The sequence below is a fragment of the Cariama cristata genome, unplaced genomic scaffold (assembly GCF_000690535.1).
Source record: "Cariama cristata isolate BGI_N322 unplaced genomic scaffold, ASM69053v1 scaffold15357, whole genome shotgun sequence".
In the NCBI taxonomy this organism is placed as follows: domain Eukaryota; kingdom Metazoa; phylum Chordata; class Aves; order Cariamiformes; family Cariamidae; genus Cariama; species Cariama cristata.
The window spans coordinates 11,477-36,146 of NW_009626251.1; the positions used below are offsets into that span (position 1 = coordinate 11,477).

Sequence of the window (24,670 nt, forward strand, 5' to 3'; positions counted from 1 at the left end):
CTCTTGTGAGATTATTGGATTATGTTTAAAATAGATAGCTTGCTTTGTATGACAAGATAGAACACTTTTTTTTTTTTTTTGGTAATGTATGTCTAATTGATCTATGGATCCTACTGAATGTTTGAGTGTTGTAATGTCCATATGAGCTTGCGTTATGTTGTAGATTTGACAGTGTAGTCTGGCAGATGTTGGATACTTTAAAATGTCTTCTGAATCAGCAGGTTTGTCCTTGATGGTAACTTGTCATCTGTTTGGCTGCTTTATAGGCAGCATTTAACTGCTGTGCACTTGCCTCACTTGTTGATATTAATAGCTTCTTTCTGGATTTCAGGTTAAGAACAAAATGACAAAAGAACAGTATATTAAAATGAATAGAGGTATCAATGACAGTAAAGATCTCCCTGAAGAATATTTGTCTGCTATCTATAATGAAATAGCTGGGAAGAAGATTTCAATGAAAGAAACAAAAGAATTAACAATACCCACAAAATCCAGTAAACAAAGTAAGTAGTGGCAATGTTAGCTTTCTTCAGAGTGTTGGCTCTTCAGTTTCATGAAGCTGTCTCCTTTTTAAAATGAGAGATGAATGAAGCAAGCACCACGTAACTCAAAATGAGTCCTGACTTCTAATTTTATATCCTTTTCCTTTTAACATAATAAATACATGACGCTACCGTCAAATCTGTGTTAAAGGCAGCTGCTTATTTTCACTTCCCTTTGCATCTGAATTCCTGGTATTCAGTGCATTCGCCATGGAGAAGACAGGTTTTGCTGTTCAATGGCAACATAGGGAAATGCACTTGAGGGCTTTATGAAGTAACAGCGTTGCTGATAGGCATACTGCAGAAGAAACATGGTAGTTGTGCCTTCTATTTCTAAGGTAACTGTTGTGTTTTCCTGCAAGAATCAGCCTGTCATCTTCAAAAATTTTGCATTGTTTGGTTTGTAGGGCTCTAATTTATGCACTTTAAAAATTAATTCTCTTTTCCTCTCTCAAATACCAGAAAAACTGTTTTGTGTTTTGCGGAACGTGAAGATTCAGCTGTTATTCATTCTAGCTTTTCTACAGAGAACATTAAGACAGACTTAACTTTTTCCCAACATAGTCAAATTTGTAAACTTTTAAGTCTAGCCTTATGAACGAATTGCTTACAGGAAGTTTGTATCTGGAAAAAAGAATCCCTCTTATTTTCAATATTCGTTCCATTAACATAATGTTTTTATTGTAAGTTTAAAGAAGTTGATGATTGTTTTCTATTTGGGTTTCACTTTCTTGATGAGATGGAGGTTCCTTTGCTGAAATGAAAAGGTGATTAAGGTAGTTCTCCCTCAGAAAAAGGATGTCCACTTATTTTTTTATTGTTATTTTCTGTGCTGATGGATTGCTATGAAGCTTCTGTTCCCTTTGAATTTAGCTTAGTGGGTGTGATATTTATGTTGTCAGTTGAGGTGATGGAGAAGAAATGTTTGTTGTGCAAATCTTAAAATTCTGTAAAGGTTTAAAATTATGTTACATTTCATACATAAATTTGCCTTAAGTTAAAATTTATCTGTATTGTAAAAGAAGTATTTTGCTGCTGTGATAATTTCAGAAAGTAAAGATAATACAAAAAATGCATCTGAGTATGGCACTTAATGAAAAATTTGAAATTATTATATTCCTGAAGACACCACTGCTAAAGATGCACAAATGAGAGGAAAAAAATGTGTTTACAGGTGTTGCTAGTGAAAAACAAAGAAGACTCCTATATAATTTGGAAATGGAACAAATGGCTAAAACAGCTAAAGCTCTTATGGAGGCAGTGAGCCATGTTCAAGCACCTTTTACTAGTGCAACACACCTGGAGCATGTGAGACCCATGTTTAAGGTGAGATACGTGTTTAGATGTTTACCTCAAATATCTCATAGTTTCTTAATACAAAATACTGACTGACAGGATTTGTTGAAAAAGACTGGATTTGCATCTGCTATTTTTTGATCATTTTGTAACTTTAACTTGCTACAAGAAAGAAGGGATTTTGGGCCTTCTACTCCAGTTTCATTTACTCTGGGATTTAAGAAGTTTCTATGCTGATAGCAGCATCTTGATATAATGGAGGAGTTACGAGGAGTATGTTGAGGGGACAAAAGTATAAAAAGTAGTTAAAAACTTGAAACGATAGGATTTTTATTTCAGGTATAGAGATGTAGTCAAAACAACAGGTTTGTAAAAGGGAGGAGTGACTAATCCCAGTTCATTTGTTTGAGTCCCTCTGACTGCTTCTAAGGGAGATCAGTTCATAGAATCATTATGGTTGGAAGAGACCTCAAAGATCATCAAGTCCAACCGTAAGTTCATTGCATTGTGGGGGAGCAATTATCAGAACAAACTTCTGTCTAATGTTCTCTGTTGCAAATTAAAATTTCAGAAAGGCTAAGACTGTCATCTAGTTTTGGGGGAGGTAGCTGGACCTGTATTAAACCATTCTTCTAAACACCTGTCTTTGCTATTGTGTAAGTGCCAAGCTATCTGCATCCCAAATGCCTTTCAGATTCAGATTCGTAGATACTGAGTATGTTCAGATGTGTATTATGCCTCACTATGATATTGGATATGGTCTTCGGCATAACTAACTCACTACGGTTAACTGCCGCTGAAATAAATTGTTGCGCCCTTACCATGCACTCTCACTTGCTGCCCTTCTGCAGGTAGTAGTCCTCATATGACCCCTTTGTGAACTGCTCCAGGGAGGTGAAGTCTCAGACTACTACCATCACAATAAACAAATGGTTCCCTGGAGTGATGTGCTATGAGATCGAGTTGAGCTCCAGACCCAGGCTCAAGAATCATAGAATCATTTAAGCTGGAAAAGACCCTTAAGATCATCGAGTCCAACCGTTAACCTAACGCTGCCAAGTCCACCACTAGACCACGTCCCTAAGCACCACATCTACACGCCTTTTAAATACCTCCAGGGATGGGGACTCCACGTCCCTGGGGAGCCTGTTCCAATGCTTACAACTCTTTCAGTGAAGAAATTCTTCCTAATATCCAATCTAAACCTCCTCTGGCGCAACTTGAGACCATTTCTTCTTGTCCTATCACTTGTTACTTGGGAGAAGAGACCAACCCTCACCTGGCTACCCCCTCCTTTCAGGTCATTGTAGAGAGCGATCAGGTCTCCCCTCAGCCTCCTTTTCTCCAGGCTAAACACCCCCAGCTCCCTCAGCCGCTCCCCATCAGACTTGTGCTCCAGACCCTTCACCACCTTCGTTGCCCTTCTCTGGACTCGCTCCAGCACCTCAAGGTCTTTCTTGTAGCGAGGGGCCCAAAACTGAACACAGCACTCGAGGTGCGGCCTCACCAGTGCCAAGTACAGGGGGACGATCCCTGCCCTGGTCCTGCTGGCCACACTATTGCTGATACAGCCCAGGATGCTGTTGGCGTTCTTGGCCACCTGGGCACACTGAGGATCTAACTCTAAGATTCTGTCCATGAGGCAAACTTTGAGTTCCGTTTCGCCATATTAACAAAAGTCGGATGGTACTCCTGTTTGTACAGAATATAGCTAAGTCAAGCCCTTGTTTAAGATGTACTTTCAAGGTGTCAGGGTGTCGCTTAGCAGAGGTGTACTGTACATAGTTTCTCCCTGTTGACTTCTTTAAGGCTGACATGAAATAACTTGCATGCAGGCATCTGTAAAATTCATAACTATTTTTCCTTAAGATACCAGCCGTATTACTCTATAACATTCCTAACCTTTGGTCTCTGAAAAGTACATTTGCAAAATCTATTTTCAAAGGAGCAAAATATGAAGCACGGGGGTAAATTAACACCCTAAACGTCTTCTGTGAAGGTGCTAAGAATTAGAAGTCTTTTTACTTGAGGATGTTCCTAAACTAATTGAAGTACTTTGAGGACAATGTAATATGTTGAACAGAGAGCTGTCTTGTCAAAGTGAGAACTGTGGAATTTAAATATTTAATTTCACATTATTTATTTAGACTTTTTAGTTTTTATTTCAGCGAAACTTCATAAATGTCTGGCTATCTCTTTCACCCATTGGTGCCAGCATAAAATCATTATAACTATATTTACAGGTAGATTTGCTAAATGATTAAAACAGAACAGAAATTCACTTTATGCACTCACCTAAGCAGCCCAAAATTGATTGTCTATTTTAGAGGCTTAATTTTCACCTTTAATGACAAAACAGTCTATTACAAATAACGGCATAAATATAGTTATAAAGCATACTGTACGGATCGCTAGGTAGTTCTTAAGAAAGTATTTCAGTTTTGTGATTTTTAAGATTAGTTTTTGTTTCAATAGGAATGAAAAATTACAAGGAGGTGGGGAAGAAACATACGCTTCTGGAACATAGAATCATAGTTTGGGTTGGAAGGGACTTTTAAAGGTCATCCAATAGGGAATGAAGTCCTGGATCTAGGACTTCGTTCGATGCCTTTAGTACTGTCCCAGAGCTATGGTTTGGTGTGTGCAAGTGTTAAATGCTTTTCTGGGGTAGTGCTTTTGGAATTGCTGGCTTAAATGAAACCAAAGCTCTGTAGTGCATCATTTTATTATGAAATTAACTGTGAAATCTGTTACTCCCTGCTGTGCCCATTGACTCTGTATTTCATCTGGAGTGACTTCAGGTAAAATTAGTGCTAAAATCATTTTGGATGCCCTGGGGTTTCCTCTCCATAACCACATGTAGTTACGGCAGGATCCTCTGCCATCTCCTCGTTAGTTTTTCTGCCTGTGGGAGAGGGAACCTTGACCACAAGGACAGGACCATGTGGACTCTCCTGCAATAACTTTCAGTTGAGGGTATTACACTCTCAGCCCCACCTAAGGCAAGAGGAATGGGAAATGTCAACGGTGGCTTAGATACAAAAAGATGGAGGGCCAAGGGCAAGAAAAATTAAAAGCAGAAGGATCGAGGAAAGAGTCATGTCCTGTCTCCTCTTGTTTTTGTCTTACCATAATTTTAGTGAAATTAATAGTTTGCTGCCCTATTTTACCCTACCTTTTTCTTTTTCCTTCTGATGTTATCAGGACAAACTTGTCTTATTTAAGTACATACTTTTCATTGTAAAGGAATCTGTTATATGCTGTGCTGGTTCTTGCAATAACTATTGACTCTATCTTTATTTCTCACTGTGCAAAGGTAAAGGTTATCCCGAAAATACCAAAACTCCAATAGACATCTAACTGACATAGCTTTGGGGTTTGTTTTTTTCCAGTTCTCTGAAGATGATTGTGTATGTTGCTTGGTGAGGGAGAGGGAGAGTGCTTCTCAGGGGAGCGTCAGTCTGCATTACTTCTAGCCTATTCTATGTCTCATGTCTCTTCTAACCATACTTCTATCCTATTCTGTGTCTCATGTCTCTTCTATTCCATTTCCTTTTTGGCAAAAGGCAACTTCAAGGTTAATGATGTGAGTTAAGGACGGAATTTATACTGAAGTGTTGAAACTGTAACATTCCCTTCAAGTACTAACAGTTGCTAATGTGACTTTTGTTTTGCATGCGTTCCAGTTGGCATGGACACCTTTTCTAGCTGCGTTCAGTGTGGGTCTACAGGACTGTGATGACACAGAAGTTGCCTCTCTTTGTTTGGAGGGCATACGATGTGCAATCCGGATTGCTTGCATTTTCAACATTCAGGTAAAAAAATGAAGATTGAGACAGTACTTTGATTTAGGTATCAACAAAATGTTAGTGGAGTTCTAAGAGTCCTTGTTGCTGAGGCTCTGCGCTGCAATACCTAGAGGCTGCCTGCTTCTGCAATTAGTACTTCATCTGATATTTGACTGGAAATGTTTTAAATAAAGTCGACTTTTATTTTTCCTGGTGTCTTGTGGTAAGTGCTGCCATTCCTACGTACTCCATTTTTGTTTACCCACAAGTTGACTACTTTTATGTCAAAGTACTCTCTCTCTGGCTTTTTTACAAAGCTGTTTAGCTTTGTTGTGATGTTTCATAAAATGAATCTTTCTATCCTGTTTCATAAGTAAAATAATATCTCTGTGAACTGTGTTTGAAATACTCTTCTCGACTTCAGAGAGATTGTACTAATCTGAGACTTCTGTAATTGGATACCATTTTAACAGTTACGGCACTGGAAATGTCATTCCTGATGTAATGCATTGAATGTATCTTTCATTAAGCACAATGCCAAGAATTCCAGACTCTCTGGCTCCAGAGGGTAATTCTGATGAAACTTGGGTACTTTTTTTTGCCTTTTTTTTTTTCCCCATTTTAAAATCAGTGGTGGTGAACATACTATTATGTTATTGTAGAGTTAGTTAATAAGTGGGGAACTGGTCTGCCATAAATCTGCTGTCAGGATAGCTGAAGAGAGGGGCAGGCAGAATTCATATGTTTGACATTGCATTATTTCACATGGACATTGAAAACATTAAAAAAAACCCAACAACAACAAAAAACCCCACTCAAAACACCCAACAACCTTGTAAGACGAACTTTAAGTAAAAACTGTTGAACTATGATATGATAATGAATGCTTTGCTTCCCTCTCCCCTTGCACTTCTATTAAGCAAATTAGATAACTTTTTATCACTAATGTGGAAAGTCACACTGGGACTTCTGATACAGCCACTTAGACCGTGTAAGGTTTCCCTCCTCTGACTTTCCACTTCATTCCCCCCCCACACACACACCCCTGAAGTGAACCGACTTAAAAATTTGATTAACAAAGCCTTACCTGAAGCCTGCAGCTGTTCAATGAAATTCACATTCCTATTATTTTTGTTTCTAAGCTGCGAAAGTGGAACTGATACAAATACCAGTTTCGGCAGCTGCAGGGGTTAGCTCCCAGTCCTGCAGTGGTCTGCCTTGGGTGGGGAGGGCGAGGACACATTTTCTGTAAGATCCTTATGCCCCAAGAATGTACCAGAGGCAGTCGTACCCTTCCATTGGCTTGTGATAAACTTGATTGAACTGAAGGTGTTTCACAAACAACACTTCTCGTTTGCTGAAATTTAAAAACTTGGTTCTGTATTTTCAGTTTAAGTGATACTGCTTCTTGGTTTCCTATGGGCATTCTGTTTTGTTGATAACATTAAAAACAGTACTGGTTTGTCAATGATTTCAGTACCTTACAGGATGATTCCATCACGCAAGGTCGTGATTAGATGGCAGCGTTGTCTGGCTTCAGACACCAGATAGCTCTGATGGTTTGAAGCAGACTGGTGAATCTGTACTTGAGCTGACTTAGGGATCTTTTCTGTTGGAAGCCGATTTTTCCTTTTGTGCTTAACTGATGCTGGCAACTTTTCTGTTTCATTGAATAAACATACAGAAATTAAGATTGGTGTCTAAGAAGAGTTGACATTAGTTTACACACCTTGAGAGGTAATGGAGGGAGTTGGAGGCTTTTAGTTTTAAGAAAATTCCCGAAGTACACAATATAGTTTAAGCTATGCATGTTCGCGTCTTAAAACCTCAATTAAAGATTCTGGTTTTAATTATTTATGCTTTTAGTCTTAGACTGTCACACAGTCTGGCTTTTGTCTTTAAGCATCTGGGACAAGACACACATCAAAAGGATGTACTTAATTTGCTTATATCATCTGGTTTTACTTTCTGGTTGATAGACACATCATATAGTTGTTTTTCTCCTACTTTGACGGCTTAGAAAAAGGGGCAGAGGGGGAATATCTGTATGGAGCAGAGAGGGAAGGTGGGACTGAAAACATTTTCCTTTTATAGAAGGTACACAGTTTGTAGACTCTGAAGCTTTTTTGCTTAGTACTTGTTCCATGAAACTTCCATTTTTCTGTGCTTACACATCATTTGCTGTGCTTTTGCCAGCATACTCTGTAGTAGTAGTTGGGTTTGAATGTGGCAGCCGTGCCGTGTGGCTCTGTGAGAATCTGTCCCTTCTGTCATTGCCCACTGCTGTGGCGTTCATGTTTTCTCTACGAAACAGACATTCTTCCTGGGATTATTTCTTTTTTTTAATATTTTATATTTGGCTTTATTATGTGCTCAATGATTTTTTAAATTTTGAAATAGTCTTAAACATCCAAATAGTTAAATATATTTCATTGTTGTCTTTTGTTTCTCTGATGTACAACCAGGTCACTTTATGGCCTTCGGATCATACGTAACGGGAGAGTAAAATGCACTTGTGAACTCAACCGTAATCCCCTTTTTACCATTGTAATCAGCTCATATGAGATCTGAGGAGTTTCCTTCGGTGTTTACAGATACTCTGTACATAAACATTGGGTACCTACATGTGGAACATTTTCTTTTTTTTTTTTTTTTTTTTTTGGTGAGATTGATTTCATCTGCCTAGATTATAGGTCACTTGCTGTTTACCCACCTATGACAGTCTCACCTCACAAGCTTCTGAGGCGCTCCAAAAACATGCCTTTTGCCTTTTAAATATATTATTTAGATTCTGTTGCCAAAAAAATCTTAAAACTTGAGGAAGAGTCTGCTAAGGCAGCATTTTCAGGGTAAGTCCAGGTATAGTACAAGAATATTAAAAGCTTAGCTAAGAAGCCACATTTCTTCTGAAGCAACATCCTGTTTCCCAAAAAAGCCCTCCAAAAATCCAAAAAGACTAAACCCAGAAACCTAACAACCTATGTTTTCTATGCTGTCAGACATTACACTTCATATTCCTGAATAGAGGGAGCCTGATTTTACTCCCACAGCTTACTACAGAAGAGCATGAGGTATTTTCACTATGTAGAATGCTTTGGAAATTCAGTTCTAGGAAGAGAAGGGTAAACCATATAGTTGCTGAAATCAATGTACTGTACTAAGAACAAGAAACTGAGAAAATGCTTATGAGACAATTTTTTTTTTTTCTCTCCCATTTGTAGCTTGAAAGAGATGCCTATGTCCAAGCGTTAGCAAGATTTACGTTACTTACAGTGAGTTCTGGTATTACTGAAATGAAGCAGAAGAATATTGACACAATTAAAACTCTCATCACGGTGGCTCATACAGATGGAAACTATTTAGGAAATTCCTGGCATGAGGTACAAGAGTCATTTGTACTTAAACCATAAGAAAGCATGTGTACTGACTTTGAACACAGCGGTGTACTTGTTTGTGCATAAATACAGTGATTTTTAGATAAGTGCCAAGTATATACTTTTGTACATACCTTATGTAGAATTGCACATTGTGCAGCCAATTAAAGTAGCAAAACATGTCCAAGTGAGAAATAAAATAGACTAATCTAATAGTATTTAAATTAATATTCTTTTTAGACAGAAGAACAGAAATACTTGTCTGACCTTGAGTGTTTAGAATTTCTTTTTCTTCTAAATATCTGCCTAAATATTTTTATTTATGGGTTTTTTTTACTATTTCAAACTACTTTTTGTTGCTAAACAACTTCTTTATTCTCTGGAATAGATTCTGAAATGCATCAGTCAACTTGAACTGGCACAGTTAATAGGAACTGGAGTAAAACCTCGCTACATCTCAGGGACAGTGCGTGGCAGGGAAGGTTCTTTTACTGGAACAAAAGATCAGGCACCCGATGAATTTGTGGGACTGGGACTGGGTAAGTAGTACGGATATGAAGTATTTCATTTAACTGGCTTTGTTCTGACATATTAAAGTTTTTCCTTTGTTTTCATTATTGTTGACTGTGAGATTCAGAGAGGAGACCATGAGGTAATCCTTGTAAAACTGTCTTAGGCTTTCAATAGACCTGTTCCTATTTCTGGAATATTTGTTTTGCTCTGTTAAGTAGTATTGCTAGGATGCGAGAGTGAGAAATGTAAGAAAATGACACATTACTCATTTCTGTTAAAATATAGCTGACCAAGTAAGAATGGATTGCTGATGTTATGACCAGATTTAATAATATTGCAACATTAGTGCACCAAGTATTTTACCAAGCAGGCAAGTTAGTATGTGTAGGTTAAGCATCCCGTTACGAAACTTTGCAAGAAATGAGCAGTATTCAAACCAAGTGGGAGATCAGTTTAGCTTAAATTCTGAAATACTGTTTCCTCCTCTTTTGGTTACTTTGTTACTAAATTTTTTAGGTTTTTTAGGCCTTTTTTAGGTTGGCCTGAGAGCCAAAATTTACTCTGTAAACTATGATGTTTCCTATCCTCCTTTGGTAGAAGCATATACCGGTCTTACCTTAAATTATATTAGAGGGATGTTTGTGGGTGGTGGTTGTTGTTTGAGTTTTTGGTTTTTTTGAGGAGTAATGATTATTTTACTAGTTTCCCTGATCTTAGCCCTCAGCTAGTCCTAATTGTCTGGCTTTGTGTTCTCAGACAATTTTTCTTACTCTGCAGTCAGTCCTTTTCTTTCCATTGTGCTCTCCCTTGGCCTGCCTCTATGTACTCCCCTCACCTTGCCAAGAGTTGCTGAAGGGAAACCTTATGCCTGGAAATTAATGCGTCTGCCAGCATCTCGTATACTGAGCTGCTTCCTGCCCTTCTAATGTGCATCCTTTAGTTTAGTGTTCCCCAGTGACCTATCCAGCTTGGCTATTTCCAAATGTTGGCAGTTTCTCTACGAAGTGACTGGCCTTTAAAAATTTTAAGTTCTAGTAGCTCAAGAGTGTAAACTGTAGTCAGGTGTCTCTAAATCATACTTGCTAGTCGTTGGTGTAGATCCAGCTCATAAAAGACTTTTTTTCCCCTCTGTCAACTACATTTCTGAGGAAAGTAGTCTATGCCCAAATGCATAAAATGTTTCTCTCTGAATTGAATTATCTGGAGTGCTTGTTACAGTGCACATATGGAAACGTAACCTTTTTTTGGTTTTTAATAGTAGCACTTCGGTCTTACAGGAAAACGCCTAACTCTCAGGAATTTGGTTTTCATGCACTTAGGGGCTGTTAGAACATCGTCATTTTCTCAACTGTTTTAGTTTTTTCACTCTTCTCCGCAAATCCTGTGTTGCGGATACTTTCATTTTCTTTCTTTGATCACTCTGAAGTATCCTTTGGAGCTGTGGCTGTCCAGCAGCCTTCCTATAAGCTTAATTCCTGTGAAGAACCCATTGTGCATATGTCCATATATACAGACGCATATTTTACAGGAGAATAGTTGTTTAATTACAGTGAGTGAAGTTGCAGTCTGGTGACATAGAAGCTTCATCTTTCAGATCTGCTTGCAAAATCAAACATGCATAAGCGGCAGCATTCACTCTTCTTGCTGAAGTTTGAAGTGTGTGTTTTTTAAACAAAACAAAACCAACCCCCAAACCCCCTTTGCTCGTTTACTGCTTGAACAAAGATTCAGGTGTGCTCTCTTCAGGCATCTACATTTGATTGTCTTTATCACTCTTGCATTATCTTCCTGCTGTGGCCCTTTTTTGTTTTACTTGAAAATTCAAGGCATCACTGTCATGTGGATTGTAAAAGTAAATGAGTAAGCATCTATTCCTTTGCTTTGGTAGGACTGTTGTCTTTCTTGGAGTTGTAACTGTGAAGTTCAACTTTCTTCTACTCTAGTTCCTGTTCACAAAGTTGGAAGACAAAACCTGCCGCTGTGAGTAGGTCATAGCCAAAGTGTACATCTTAGGTAACTGCAAATCCTCTTTGGACAATGAGAGTCTGAGGAATCAGTTTTTCATAAAGCAGAATTATATAGGTGACTTATGTTTTATTATAGAAGATCTCCTAACTGTTGGAATGTAAATCTGCTGTCTGTTTAGATTTTCCAGCATTGGTTATAAATGCTATGATAGTAAGGAATTCTAATGTACACTGGCAAAGTTGGTTAGGGTTACCTGACTTCTTGGAAATAGCTCTTCAAATTTATTTCACACAGCTGCTCATTGGAGACGTTTCTTAGCTGATGCATTACAAAGGGTCAAGCTAATTGGTACTGACAGCTTGTGTGCTTGCAAGAGAAGTCTTGATCAAACCCAACAGTATTCTAAGTTGCTGAAATAGTAGTATAAGGTTACTTTCGTATGCATGTATGTACAGAAACGTTACTCCATAAATGCCCTAGAAAGACACTTCAGATGGGTCGGTTTATCTCGATTTGACAGCCAGTCGTCTCCAGCCACCTCTGAGCGTGGAACACAGCAAGGCTCAGGCAGACTTTTGGGAGCAGTCTGAAACGTGAGAACTTTTCTTCTCTGCAAAGCTCTGAGAGCAGAGCTACCGGCCTTCTTTCGGTCTTCTGTTCTCCCATATCTTTTGGATAGGCTGCCTAAGGAAAAAAAAAAAAAACAAACAAACCTAAATACAGGGTAGGTGGAATTACCCAGAATGGTTGCAAGATTCCTGCTCTTTTTTTGATGGGGGCCCAGAGGGGAGGCTTAGAGATTGCCAGAAATTTCAGAAATTTCCTCACTGTGAAGTTAGCGTTTTCTTAACATGAGGTTTCCCAGGTGTGGGTTATAGTTTCTAGCCTCCAAAATAAATATTGCTATTTTTATTTACAGATTTTTTTCTCAGTATTGTTAGGTGATAATTTTGCTGTACATGAGATGTAGCTTTAAGGTGCAGTTTTGGTGGTAGCTGTTCTCTGTGAATGATTAAAAAGAAAACCTATCAGGATGGATTTACTCGCTTGCTGCTAATAAAGTGTGAAAAGCTCTCCTCTGTGCGGTATTCTCTATCGTATGTTGTGTATTTTCAGTAGCAGGATTAGCAAAGATCCATTGAAAGATGGAGATAAAAACATGGTTCTTGTGCTTTTGAATTTTTTTCACTTATATCTATTCATACAATTGTTCCAAATGTGGAAAATTTTCTGGGACTAATACAGTTTACAGATGGATAGAGAATCTAGAGAATTAGAACTTAGACCAACATGCAACTGTTCACTGAGATGCCCAGCTCATGCAAGGGAAGTTAATAATGTACTTCTCTTTTTTGTGAATTAAAAAATCAATTATACTGGTAATGGCATGACTTCTTTTCCTCTTTCTTCCCAGCCCTTTCTGTGTTTTCTCTTACCCATTTTTCAAATTTTGTTCACTGTAGTTGGTGGAAACGTGGATTGGAAACAGATAGCAAGTATTCAGGAATCCATTGGTGAAACTAGCTCCCAAAGTGTTGTCGTTGCTGTAGACAGGTATTGTATTAAATTTGCTGCTGCCACCTCAAGCTTTTCAAGCGATATTTCAATACCCTGTGCTAGTAATAGGACATTATTAATTTACCCCTATTTGAAAAAAACTACATAAATATTGTCATATTAAAGCGCTTTCTGGTTTTGTGGGGGGTTTTGTGCTTTTTTTATGGAGCAGTATTCTTTTTGCAAGAAGGAATAGAACAAAGATTAGGCAAACCTTATTACTGATGTAGAATTATTACAGGAGAGTTGCAGAATAAAGACTATTGTACTGTCCACTGAATCTTGGTTTGCCGTATATAGTAACATATAGCAAATCTCATTTTACCTTAATACAGGGAGCATTACTGACAGACCCTTTTTCTCCTAATGTAGTTACTGACTCTCTGCTTTCCTCTAGGATATGCAGATGTTGTCTGAAATTACCAAAAGTATTATTCCAGTTTTTCTTTCTATGAATCATGTTTATTATAACTGGATTTGATTAGGCATAATCCATATCATAAACATTCCCTGTTTATATCGTAGAATACTGATCAGACTGGATTGTAAATGGATCATGCTCTCTCGGCATATAAGAAATCAGAAAACATTTTCTTAATGGTTGTCAAATTGGACAGTCACAAAGGGGTATCATTCTGAAGGCTTACAAGCATTTCTGTGGTTGAGTATAGGCACCAAGATCGATGTCAGTTCAATGAAAGTTGCCTTGCAGTAAAATCACATCAAGTGAACTGAAGGCTTAATGTCAGACACATAATAGCTCTTTAGGTTTGCAGTATTTCTCGCCATTTCATAATGGGAAGTGTTTCAAGTATCTGTCATGGCAAATAAGAATTGTGCGGTCTGGAGAAATTTGATTTGTGTGTTTGGAGCAGGGCTGAATAGTTTATAAACTGCTGACATTATTCATCGGTCACTGTCAATGAGTGGATAGTATTAGAAACAATGCTCACCTCCCAGTCTCCACGCATGCTTGTCGGAGTTATTTTTAAATATCAGAAATAATTGAAATATTTCTGATTTTTATTTGCAAAGCTCAGTATTTTTCCACAATTACGAATTGTTTTTTAATAAATAAAAGTAGTCAGTGTGTATATGTATTTTTAAAAAAATTTGAATACATGTTTAATAGATGCTTTTTTAAGATACTGTAACAGTGTCTTCAACTGCACTTTACAGAATATTCACAGGATCTACAAGGTTGGATGGAAATGCTATTGGTAGGTTTTATCTCCCCCCACCCCCCGCCTCCTGTAAACTACAAAGCAGCTTTGTCTTAAACCTTGAAAAAATATTACATTAAAATATGTGGTCATTTAACAGTGGATTTTGTTCGCTGGCTTTGTGCTGTATCTATGGATGAACTGCTGTCTGCTACCCACCCTCGGATGTTTAGTCTGCAGAAGATAGTAGAGATTTCTTACTACAACATGGGCCGGATAAGGCTACAGTGGTCTAGAATCTGGGAAGTTATTGGAGATCATTTTAATAAGGTATCCCTGTTAATGATTGTACTGCATACTCCTTGAATTATCAATACAAATGAATTTTATTTAGAGATTTGTTGGAAAAGCATATATTCATCTGAATTACATTGGTTTTCCTGTCCTTCTCTATAAGTAGCTTAAAACACAACCAAAATTGTTATGCTCAAAAGACATGCGAGAAGGCAGAGGTAACACAATGTAATAAATATAAAAGCAGGAGTATACATCAAGTTATTTATCATGACCTGGGTCTGGAACTGGCTGCCTTTAGTTATGTGTTCTAATTTTTGGGGATGTTTTATGCAGCTTGGGATAAGAGGTGGTTTTCTGTTCAAGTCTAAATGGACTATTTATCAGGTGAATGTTTGACATACATTTTTAATACCCCTTGTTGAAACCTTTCTAGACAACTTGCTTATTTTTAGAAACTTTTAAGTACTAGGATATATAATACAGAAGATAGCTGGAATTGGTTAGGGATTATTGGATTACATTAACAATGTGGTTTATGGAATTGGCTACTGTTTAATTTTCTTAATTTTCCAGTACTGGCTAGTTCTCCATTACCAAATGTGAAGACAGCTTGGGCCGAATCCATAAGAATTCTGATGCAAGCTTACTATGCATTTCTATTCTACATTATCAGGTTGGCTGCAATCCCAATGAAGATGTAGCTATTTTTGCAGTAGACTCATTAAGGCAATTATCAATGAAGTTTTTGGAAAAAGGAGAACTTGCTAATTTCCGATTCCAGAAGGACTTCCTAAGACCGTTTGAACATATCATGAAGAGAAACAGGTGATAACATACAATTAACTGAATGGCCTGGGTTCATAAGCACCAACTTTTGCAATTAATGTTTCAAATTGCTTTTGTAAAATCAGTTGCTGGAGAATTATACTATTCTAATTGATTATGTAATTTAGTTTAAACAATTATTGTTTATTATCTTAATTTAGGTCCCCTACTATTCGAGACATGGTTGTACGGTGTATTGCACAGATGGTAAATTCCCAGGCTGCTAACATTCGTTCTGGTTGGAAAAACATTTTTTCAGTATTTCATCTGGCAGCCTCAGATCAGGATGAAAGTATAGTGGAACTTGCATTCCAGACTACAGGACACATTGTCAGTGAGTATTGATGATATTCGGACATCGTGAAAGTGTATGCGACTCCAGAGACTGAGAAGCTTTGTTTATCTTTTGGCTCTACAGCCTGCATGGTAAAGCCTGCTTCATACTTTAGAGCCAATGTTTTATACTTTTCAACCAATCCTCTGGGAAAATATGAAAATAATTCAGTAAGATTATACTTACCCTGTCTTCTTTTATGCCTTTTAAAAAAAATGTATCTGTGGCATTTTGTAGTAAAACATGTCAAGCCTTAGATAATTTCACTTAATGTGTACATTATCATTTTTTCCCCCAGAAAAAGAGTTGTGTAATTGTTTTCCGTCATTTGCTTATCTTCTTCCTTGTTTTTCTGATTTGTGCTTGTCTATGGCCCTGTTTTTTGGTTTTGGTTTTTTTTTTCTTTTCCCCTTTCCCATTCTAATCTAGATCTGAGGCTTTAAGTGCCATAAGGGATCTCTTTATTCTGTCTCAACCTCTGCAAGTTCCTAAAACTTTTTCAGCATTGATAAAGAATGGGTTTTTTTCCTCAAAAGTAACTCTTTAAAATCAAGGCAACAGGACCCTATTGCTGAGGGAAGTCCTTCTGTAGATGTAACTCTGTGCTTTATGTAGCCCTCTCAAGCTCTGATCACACAGGCTGGTGTTAAGCAGTAAGCCCATTGCTCTGTTCTTGCTTAACTGTTCCATTTCCCTCCTTTAGACTAAATGCTACCTTGATTTATTTTAGACACTTATTTACTGCCAAAATAGAATGCCCTTTAGGTGATTGATTTTTTTTTTTTTGATTGAGCATTCATTTTTTTGGTTTTTATTACTACTCAAGAATTTGACAGCACCAATCACTGAACCAGTCTCTCATGACTTCTGTTACAATCAGTTCATATTAGAATTAATAGACTTTTAAAGCATGACACTTTTTTTTTTCTTCTGTTCACACTTGTCTCCCAGCAATTGTGTTTGAAAAACACTTCCCAGCAACCATAGATTCTTTCCAGGATGCAGTAAAGTGCTTGTCTGAATTTGCCTGCAATGCAGCATTTCCAGATACCAGTATGGAAGCGATCCGCCTCATTCGCCACTGTGCAAAATATGTATCTGATAGACCTCAGGTATAGTCTGTATTAACTAAATTATGAGTGCTTTAATCAATAGTGCTTTTGTAGAGAAAAAAAATACTTGCGCTACCCTTACTGGCTTCCTTTCAAGTTTCAGAGATTAATGAGAAATGTACTTTATACAGAAGCAATAGGAGTATAAAACGCCACAGGCTTTGAAAGTATCAGTAATTATTTTTTTTCTTTTATTCCCCCCTCTACCCATTGCCATCCACCCAGTTCAGTTGTTGGCTGGCTTTCCTGAGAGCTGCTGGAAATCAACCAGAATCTGTATCTCAGAATGAGCTCTGTACTGAGAAATGTTGTGAAGAATGGATAATGGCATAAGCAAAAATGCCTGATATCCTCAAAATGTTATGGTAGATCCTCACTTTCAGTGCAGTCTCTATAAAAAGAGAGTAAGAGACTCACGCTGAACTGCAAGCAAAAACTGATGCTAGAATGTATCATCTTGTTTATTTTTTTTAGTTTATTTTTCATAATATACTAAGTGTTACTTTGAAAAACACTTCACCTTCTCAGTATTACTATTTTGATTGCCAGCTCCCCTGAGGTATCAGGCTGTAATGCTAGTACAGCAGAGATTGTTATTTACAGTTCAAATTGTGTTTTATTTTGAAGAATCTAACTCTTATGACTCTGTATAATCTTGTGTTTTCTTCTAAAGGCGTTCAAGGAATACACGAGTGATGATATGAATGTAGCTCCTGAAGACAGAGTGTGGGTGCGAGGATGGTTCCCAATTCTGTTTGAGTTGTCCTGTATCATCAATAGATGCAAATTAGATGTAAGAACCAGGTAACAATCCGTATTTGTAATTTGAATTTTGAAAGGCTTACTTTACACTTTTAAAAGAGAAGTAACTCTCTTAGTAAACGTAACCGTCGTAAAATGACGTGTGCTTAACTTAGGTGATATCACTGTGGGAATACCAGACTTTTTAAAAATACCTCTTATATGCTGGAATGTAGAAATTAAGTCTGTGTTCTTTATATATGAAATTTTTATCTTCCATTATGATAAATAATGAAGTTATGTGGTTGTGATTGCATTGTGTTAAATAGATAAGTATTACATTTCCTTAAAGTTAAATATTCAAATAGTCCCTGTTGAGGATGAATAGCCATGAAATCGCAAAGATAAGAACTATTTAAATAGTTCATTTGAAAATAAATTAAAGCTTAAGTAAATTAAAATATAGTGACTGCTTTACGTTTATTATAGAACCTGTAAACTATTTAAAACAGCTCAGCTGAACTTACGATCAGATGCAATGGAGGCCATTTATACATAGAACACAGTAAAATGTAAAAGTCAGCTTTTAACTTTCCTAACATATAACAACCAAGCATTACTTTAACGTATAGAGGGAAACTCTAAATGGTCAATGTGCATTAACACACACACCTTTTTTTTTAATTTTTTTTTTAAATAAGGTATTACATTCGATTAATATCCAAATCTGTATTTTTGCATTGGTGATACTGATCCTCTCCATTCATTAGTAAATATAAACGTATGATGTTGATTTCATGATGTATGTCCTCATTATGTATTCCATTTTAGTGATTTGTCGTAGTTAACCTGCGTAAGCCTCGTACCACATTTCCGTTTTTGCTGTGTTTAAAACAAATGTGAAAAGCTGCATGCAACGAGTAGGTGTTGTTTTAGTGGACTCCCAACAGCAAAATTCTATTGGAATCTTTTTTTGGTTTTAATTAAAACTCATGATCCCAGTCCTGCCTGCCTTCCTGTGTCTTGCCCATCATACTTACTTTGAGGATTTTGAGACTGGTTTTATATATATTGTGATTCATTAACTGGTTGAGGATTGCAGAAACAGTTGAAAAAGCAAAGCTGTACTCTGATTTCATGTAAAACCTGTGTATTTTCCTTGAAGATGGCTTTTCCCTTATAAAGGTTATTCTGTTGCAGTTCTGATGCTAAACATGAGAGGTTGTATACAAATCATTTTAAACTTACACATCTACATGGGAGCTGTGCGTCTGGACTCCCGTTACAGCTGGTGAAGATTAGTACTCATTTCTGGACCTCTGTATTTCTTACCTGGAAATACTTGTTCCTTTATGTTTGTGGTCCTTTGGAAAGAAGTTGTTTTCCTATTTTAATCTGAAATTACCACAGTTCTGAAAAGTATTTTCTGGCTATTTCCTTTGACTTTTAAGTGCTTTGTAAACAAGCTGACTTTCTGCTTAATTTTAGTGTACTTAGTGTGACTGATCCACATCAGATCAATGTATAATGTTCTTAACAGTATTTGAGTTGGTTATTGCTGTTGCAGTTGGACATATTTGGTTTAGTGCGTGTCTTCTTGTAACTCCTAGTATATGTTGTTCTTCATTTCAGGGGCTTAACAGTAATGTTTGAAATAATGAAGACATATGGCCATACTTACGAAAAACACTGGTGGCAAGATTTGTTCCGGATCGTCTTCAGGATATTTGACAACATGAAACTACCAGAACAGCAGACTGAGGTGAAAAAAGTGGGGGAAGATAATTTACATGAGATCTATGTTTACAGTAGAAAACCTGATTAGTAATATAACTACTCAAGTCATGTAAGGCAAACCTCAAAACTTGCATGGCTGACCTGTGGTTTCAGTAGCCTTATTCTGTTTTATTAGCATTCTGTTGGAGGTGGTGTCACTTTTCTCTCTCTCTTTTTTTTTTTTTTTTTTTTAAAAAAACCCATGTGTGTTAAAGGGCTAGTAGTTTGCACTACGAACAACAGAAGAATAGCATAAAATGCAACATATCTAGGGTTTGTAAGAACAACTGCAGCTTTTACACGATACCTAGAATCCAAGACACACATCATTTCATGGCAATATGCTCAATGGAATGACGCTTATAATCAGCAGTGAAGTCACAGTTAGAAGAAGTAAGTTCGGCTAGTTCAAATCTTTTCGATGATTAGAAAAAAAAAAACAACAAAACCCACAAACAAAAAAAACACACAAAGAAACAAAAAGCCCGAAAAAACAAACAAAAAACCCTCCAAAACAGCACTGTGCTTTCACTGCACCCTTTTGACCAGCCAAACAGGTTTTGACCTGCCAAACCAGGACCAGGTACTGTCTGGACAAGGAAGTGAACCAGAAAAGGGCTTAAATTATGTCTAAAGTATTAATATTAGAAGTTTGATTAAATTGTCCACTGTTTGTGAAGCTCTGTCTGACTCTCTGTAGCAGGACATGTCTCACTTTCTAAATTTTTGTTCCCTGGAAAATATTTAGAAGAAACACAGAAAACTTAGCTTGCTGTTAAACTACTGAGCTAGGGTTAGACGCTAAGTTTAATGTCAAACTCAGTATCTCATGATGGTAAGTGCTTGTCAATGCTATAAGCTGCTCTCCAACAACAGTTGTTTGTCTGTTTCTGTAGGTTTTTAAACCTGCTAGTTAGCAAAGCAAAAGTTGAGGCTTAAAGTTTTGGGGGTTTTGAGATATAGAAAGAAATGACATGTCACTATAAAGCAATTCAAATTTAGTAAATACATAATATCCATCTGCCTGCAGGGGTGTGTATCCTAAAAGTTTCACCTTGAACAAAGTTGTGACTTTTTTCTTTTCCCCCCCCTACTAGAAAGCTGAATGGATGACAACTACTTGCAACCATGCACTTTATGCAATATGTGATGTATTCACACAGTATTTAGAAGTACTTAGTGATGTTCTTTTGGATGATATATTTGCGCAGCTGTACTGGTGTGTGCAGCAAGGTAGGACTGTTTAACATAATTTGGTACAATGTTAACATTTTACTATTTTGAATGTGAATAAACAAACGCACTGTTTGTCTTTTCCAGACAATGAACAACTGGCACGGTCTGGTACAAACTGTTTGGAGAATGTTGTCATCCTAAATGGTGAAAAGTTTACCCTAGAAATCTGGGATAAAACTTGTACTTGCATGCTGGATATTTTCAAAACTACTATCCCTCATGCGTAAGACGACTGTTAATATTTATACTTTGTATAATAGTTTAGCTAGGTGACTTACTGATTTGAAACTGTTAGATGTCTAATAGGTAGGGTGAACAAAAAGCTGTTATGTGTGGACGAAATAGAAGCAGACTTTCTTGGAGCGTAATGATAAATTAGGTGCTAGATATACTTTTGTGCTGTAAATGATTAACTGCTAAAAACTAGAAATACTGTATGGGAGATAAGGAAAAAAACAACAAAAAAACCCCACAAACAAAAAAACCCCAAAACCCAAACCTATAACTTAATTCAATTTTGAAATGTTGTGGTTTTTTATAAGTACTACCTGATATTTTTGGTCATTTTCTTTTTGTAATCGAATGCTGTTGACAGGCAGACTTCCCAATTTGTAGTTACATGTGAAGATTTTTCCACAAAATACTGAAATACTGCAACGGTTTTGTAGATTTAAGCCTCTGTGGTTGATGGTTAACTTTCATCATATGTTTGTATGAATCCTAATCTTATGAAAATTATTTTACATATTTGGTAACTCACTTTCCCTTCGTTGTAACTCTATGTGAAGTGCCTTGGAACAAGGCTGTACTATTCTGAGTAGTATGTTATACATAGACATCGTAGAGCAGAGTAACAAGACGTCACGTCCAGCTTTATAACAAAGATGAGGGGCTTGGGTTTGATTTGGTTTGTGTTTTGTTTTTTTTCTCCTACCCTACCAACACTGAGGTGAAACACTACTTGTTTTCAAATCTGATAGTCTTAATGTTGAACTGTTGTATTATTTCTTTTCCTATATCTGTCAACTGGTTCATAGCATTTGCTTCTGGGATCACCTAGTTCAGGCCTGAAGAAAACTGAAGCAAAAGGGAACATTCTGCACATCAGTCTTTCCTTAATTTTAGAGTTATGTATCAGATAGCACTGTAAGAGAGTTTCATTCATGCTGAAAAGATAAGTTAATCCATCTGTCACTACCTCACCGACTTTTCTATGTGAGTAGGTATGAATTAATTGCATCCAAAAAATAATACTAAAATAAAACTGAAATATCTGGGAGCTAGCAAGATACTCTTTTTTGCATTTTGGTAACTGCCAAAAATAAAATTTGAAACCCCATCTCTGGATGTAAAAGTCCAATTGAATTAACCTTAACTTACTATGTCCTGTACTTGGAAAGATTTTGAAGTGAATATTTACTAGCAGAACATTTGCTTTGGTTTCCACATATGATCAAAACTTAGGTTTCTGGGTATTCTCATAGTTGAATATTAGAAACCCTTCTAGAGCAGCATGTTGGATATCTTAATATTTAGACACATTCAAAATACTCTTGTTGCCTTTAGCTATATCTGTTTTGAAATACGTGCATTATTCCCTTTGATGTTTATGGCACTTCTGCTTTTCAATTAGGTTATTTTTCCTAGGAGGGTATCTGACTCCTTCCAAAGACTTCCATTCTTTCCTTCTCATCTCATCTCATCTCCTTTTTAATCTTTCTATGACTTCTTTGAGAACTTAATTGTATTATTCCCTCTTGTATTTTTGGGAGGTTCCCAACTTTTGCAGGGTAAAGTGAATCTTACTTGGATTTTATACATGAGTAATCCCTTGCACATATGTAATCAGTCTCCTTTCCCATGGTGAAAGTACACCTACTCTTTTCCAAACAATTGTTGGGTGACATAAAACTGCTCAAAACAGTCTTTTTACTTTGACCACATTTGATTAAAGCTGAAGCTTTTGAGATGGGTAAGAAAAAATTATGATAGCAATATACAGGTATTCGTTCATATTTTTAATGGAAACTTTGTAGTAATTTTTTTTTGCTTTTCTTTCTGGACTCCTGGTTTAGCTGGCATTTCGTATTTGTATTTCTTAGTCTTCTTAGTCCCTCTATTAGCCTTATTTTTGTGGAGGAGCTTTTCCTGCCCTCCCAGCCTTACTCTTTTTTTTTTTTTTTTTTTTTTTTTTGACAACACAGTTTTAATGCCCATCTTGTTGTGGAAGTGCCCCAGTACTTAGAGAAGGTGGCAAATGCTCCTTTTGCCTTTGTTTTCCCATGTGTGGAAGTAACACAACAGTTAACATTGAAATGAAGAGAGAGGCAAATCACACAGTGGTATATATGAAAGGTTTATAGTCAAGTCCTGTATTGCTTAATTGTCTTGAAATAGATGCTATGAATCTCTGGAGTGTAAAGTATCTTCTGGCAGAGGTTTTTATTAATCTGATCAGGTAGGATTACATCTATTCTTTTTAAACATTCATATAAAATACCTTCCAGGTCTTGTGTAACTTCTTCAATTTAAGAGTTGCAGCATTGGTGCAGGAGTTCTTAGCTTCAGTACTAGCCTCTGCTGGTTCTTGGAAAGTTACCTTTTTGCAAAGAGAGGTGATCATATTATTTCCTTGTTTGGGAAACTTAGTACTAAAATATTTACTCAGCTACCAATTTCAGCAAGGATCACTTATTACAAAAGCCCAAACTATACTCCTGCCAAGCTTCCACAGAATCATTGAGATGTTGATAGCTGAAGATACTAACACAGAATCACATGGAATGACTGAGGTTGGAAGGGGCTCTGGAGGTTGTCTGGTCCAATCCCCTCCTCAGGCAGGGCCACCCAGAGCAGTTTCCCCAGGACCAAGTTCAGACAGCTCCTGAATATGTCCAAGGAGGGAAGCTCCACAACCTCCCTGGGCAACCTGTGCCAGTGCTTGGTCACCCTGACAGTGAAAAAGTGTCTCCTGATGTTCAGAGGGAACCTCCTGGGTTTCAGTGTGTGCCCATTGCCTCTGGTCCTGTCACTGGGCACCACTGAGAAGAGCCTGGTTTTGTCTTCTTTGCACCCTCCCTTCTGTTTATAGACATTGATGAGATGTCCCTGAGCCTTCTCTTCTCCAGGCTGGACAGTCCCAGCTCTCTCAGCCTTTCCTCAGAGGAGAGATGCTTCAGTCCCTTTGTCATCTTCATGGCCTTGTGCTAGACTCTCTCAAATACATCCATGTCTCTCTCATACGGGGGAGCCCAGGACTGGACACTGTGCTGAGTAGAGGGACAGGATCACCTCCCTCCACCTGCTGGCAACTCTCTTAATGCAGCCCAGGACACCATTTGCTTTCTTTGCAGCAAGGGCACATTGCCGGCTCATGTCCACCCTCGTGTCCACATGGACTCCCAGGGCCTTCTCTGCCAAGCTGCTTCCCAGCTGGGCAGCCCCCAGCCCATGCTGGTGCCTGGGGTTGTTCCTCTCCAAGTGAAGAACTTCGCGCTTCCCCTTGTAGAACTTCCTGAGGTTCCCGTCAGCCCATTTCTCCAGCCTAGCGAGGTCCCTCTGGATGGGATCATGACCCTCTGGTGTATCAGCCACTCCTCCCACTCCTCTGTAATCAACAAACTTGCTGAGGGCCCAATCTGCCCCATCATCCAGATCATTTATGAAGATATTGAACAGAACTGGATCCAGTATCGACCTCTGGGGTACACCACTAGTTACTGGCCTTCAACTAGACTTTATGCCCCTTATCGCCACCCTCTTCGCTTGGCTGTTCAGCCAGTTTTCAGTCCACCCTGCTGTTTCGTCATCCAGCCCATATTTCATTAGCTCATTTTAATAGTTTCTTTGATTTTTCTTTTTATTTGATTTCTGTTCTGGTTATAATTTTTTTTTAATTAAAATTTTCTGAAGCTTCATGAGAGCAAGTCTTGGCTTGCTGGCGCTGGGAAAGCCAGGATGAACGCCGTCTTGTCCTCGGGAAATTCAAGAGTTAGAATTGGTTCCTTACACAAATTACAATGATCTGGCTTCTGCTGGCTCATAATGGCTCATTATTCCGTTACCTCCTTTGGCAGATGGAAGTTTAAGACTTTATAGCCCCAAATAAATTACACTGTATTTAGCAGCCTCTCGTCCAGAATAATCTG

At 37.6% G+C, this 24,670-nt stretch overlaps 1 protein-coding gene across 1 annotated transcript in view; it reads left to right on the forward strand.

Annotated features, from left to right (window-relative positions):
• The window catches only part of ARFGEF1 (ADP-ribosylation factor guanine nucleotide-exchange factor 1 (brefeldin A-inhibited)), a gene marked incomplete at its 5' end in the record, with an annotated part of 43,166 nt that overhangs the window by 10,015 nt on the left and 8,481 nt on the right, over nucleotides 1-24,670 (forward strand). Inside the window, 15 exons of the mRNA XM_009703958.1 lie at nucleotides 332-503; nucleotides 1,717-1,868; nucleotides 5,525-5,653; nucleotides 8,848-9,006; nucleotides 9,389-9,539; nucleotides 12,945-13,035; nucleotides 14,218-14,258; nucleotides 14,362-14,531; nucleotides 15,172-15,323; nucleotides 15,485-15,657; nucleotides 16,609-16,769; nucleotides 17,443-17,573; nucleotides 19,143-19,272; nucleotides 20,384-20,519; nucleotides 20,607-20,745. Coding sequence (XP_009702260.1) covers nucleotides 332-503; nucleotides 1,717-1,868; nucleotides 5,525-5,653; nucleotides 8,848-9,006; nucleotides 9,389-9,539; nucleotides 12,945-13,035; nucleotides 14,218-14,258; nucleotides 14,362-14,531; nucleotides 15,172-15,323; nucleotides 15,485-15,657; nucleotides 16,609-16,769; nucleotides 17,443-17,573; nucleotides 19,143-19,272; nucleotides 20,384-20,519; nucleotides 20,607-20,745 — 2,087 coding nt within the window. The remainder of the gene's footprint in view (nucleotides 1-331; nucleotides 504-1,716; nucleotides 1,869-5,524; nucleotides 5,654-8,847; nucleotides 9,007-9,388; nucleotides 9,540-12,944; nucleotides 13,036-14,217; nucleotides 14,259-14,361; nucleotides 14,532-15,171; nucleotides 15,324-15,484; nucleotides 15,658-16,608; nucleotides 16,770-17,442; nucleotides 17,574-19,142; nucleotides 19,273-20,383; nucleotides 20,520-20,606; nucleotides 20,746-24,670) is intronic.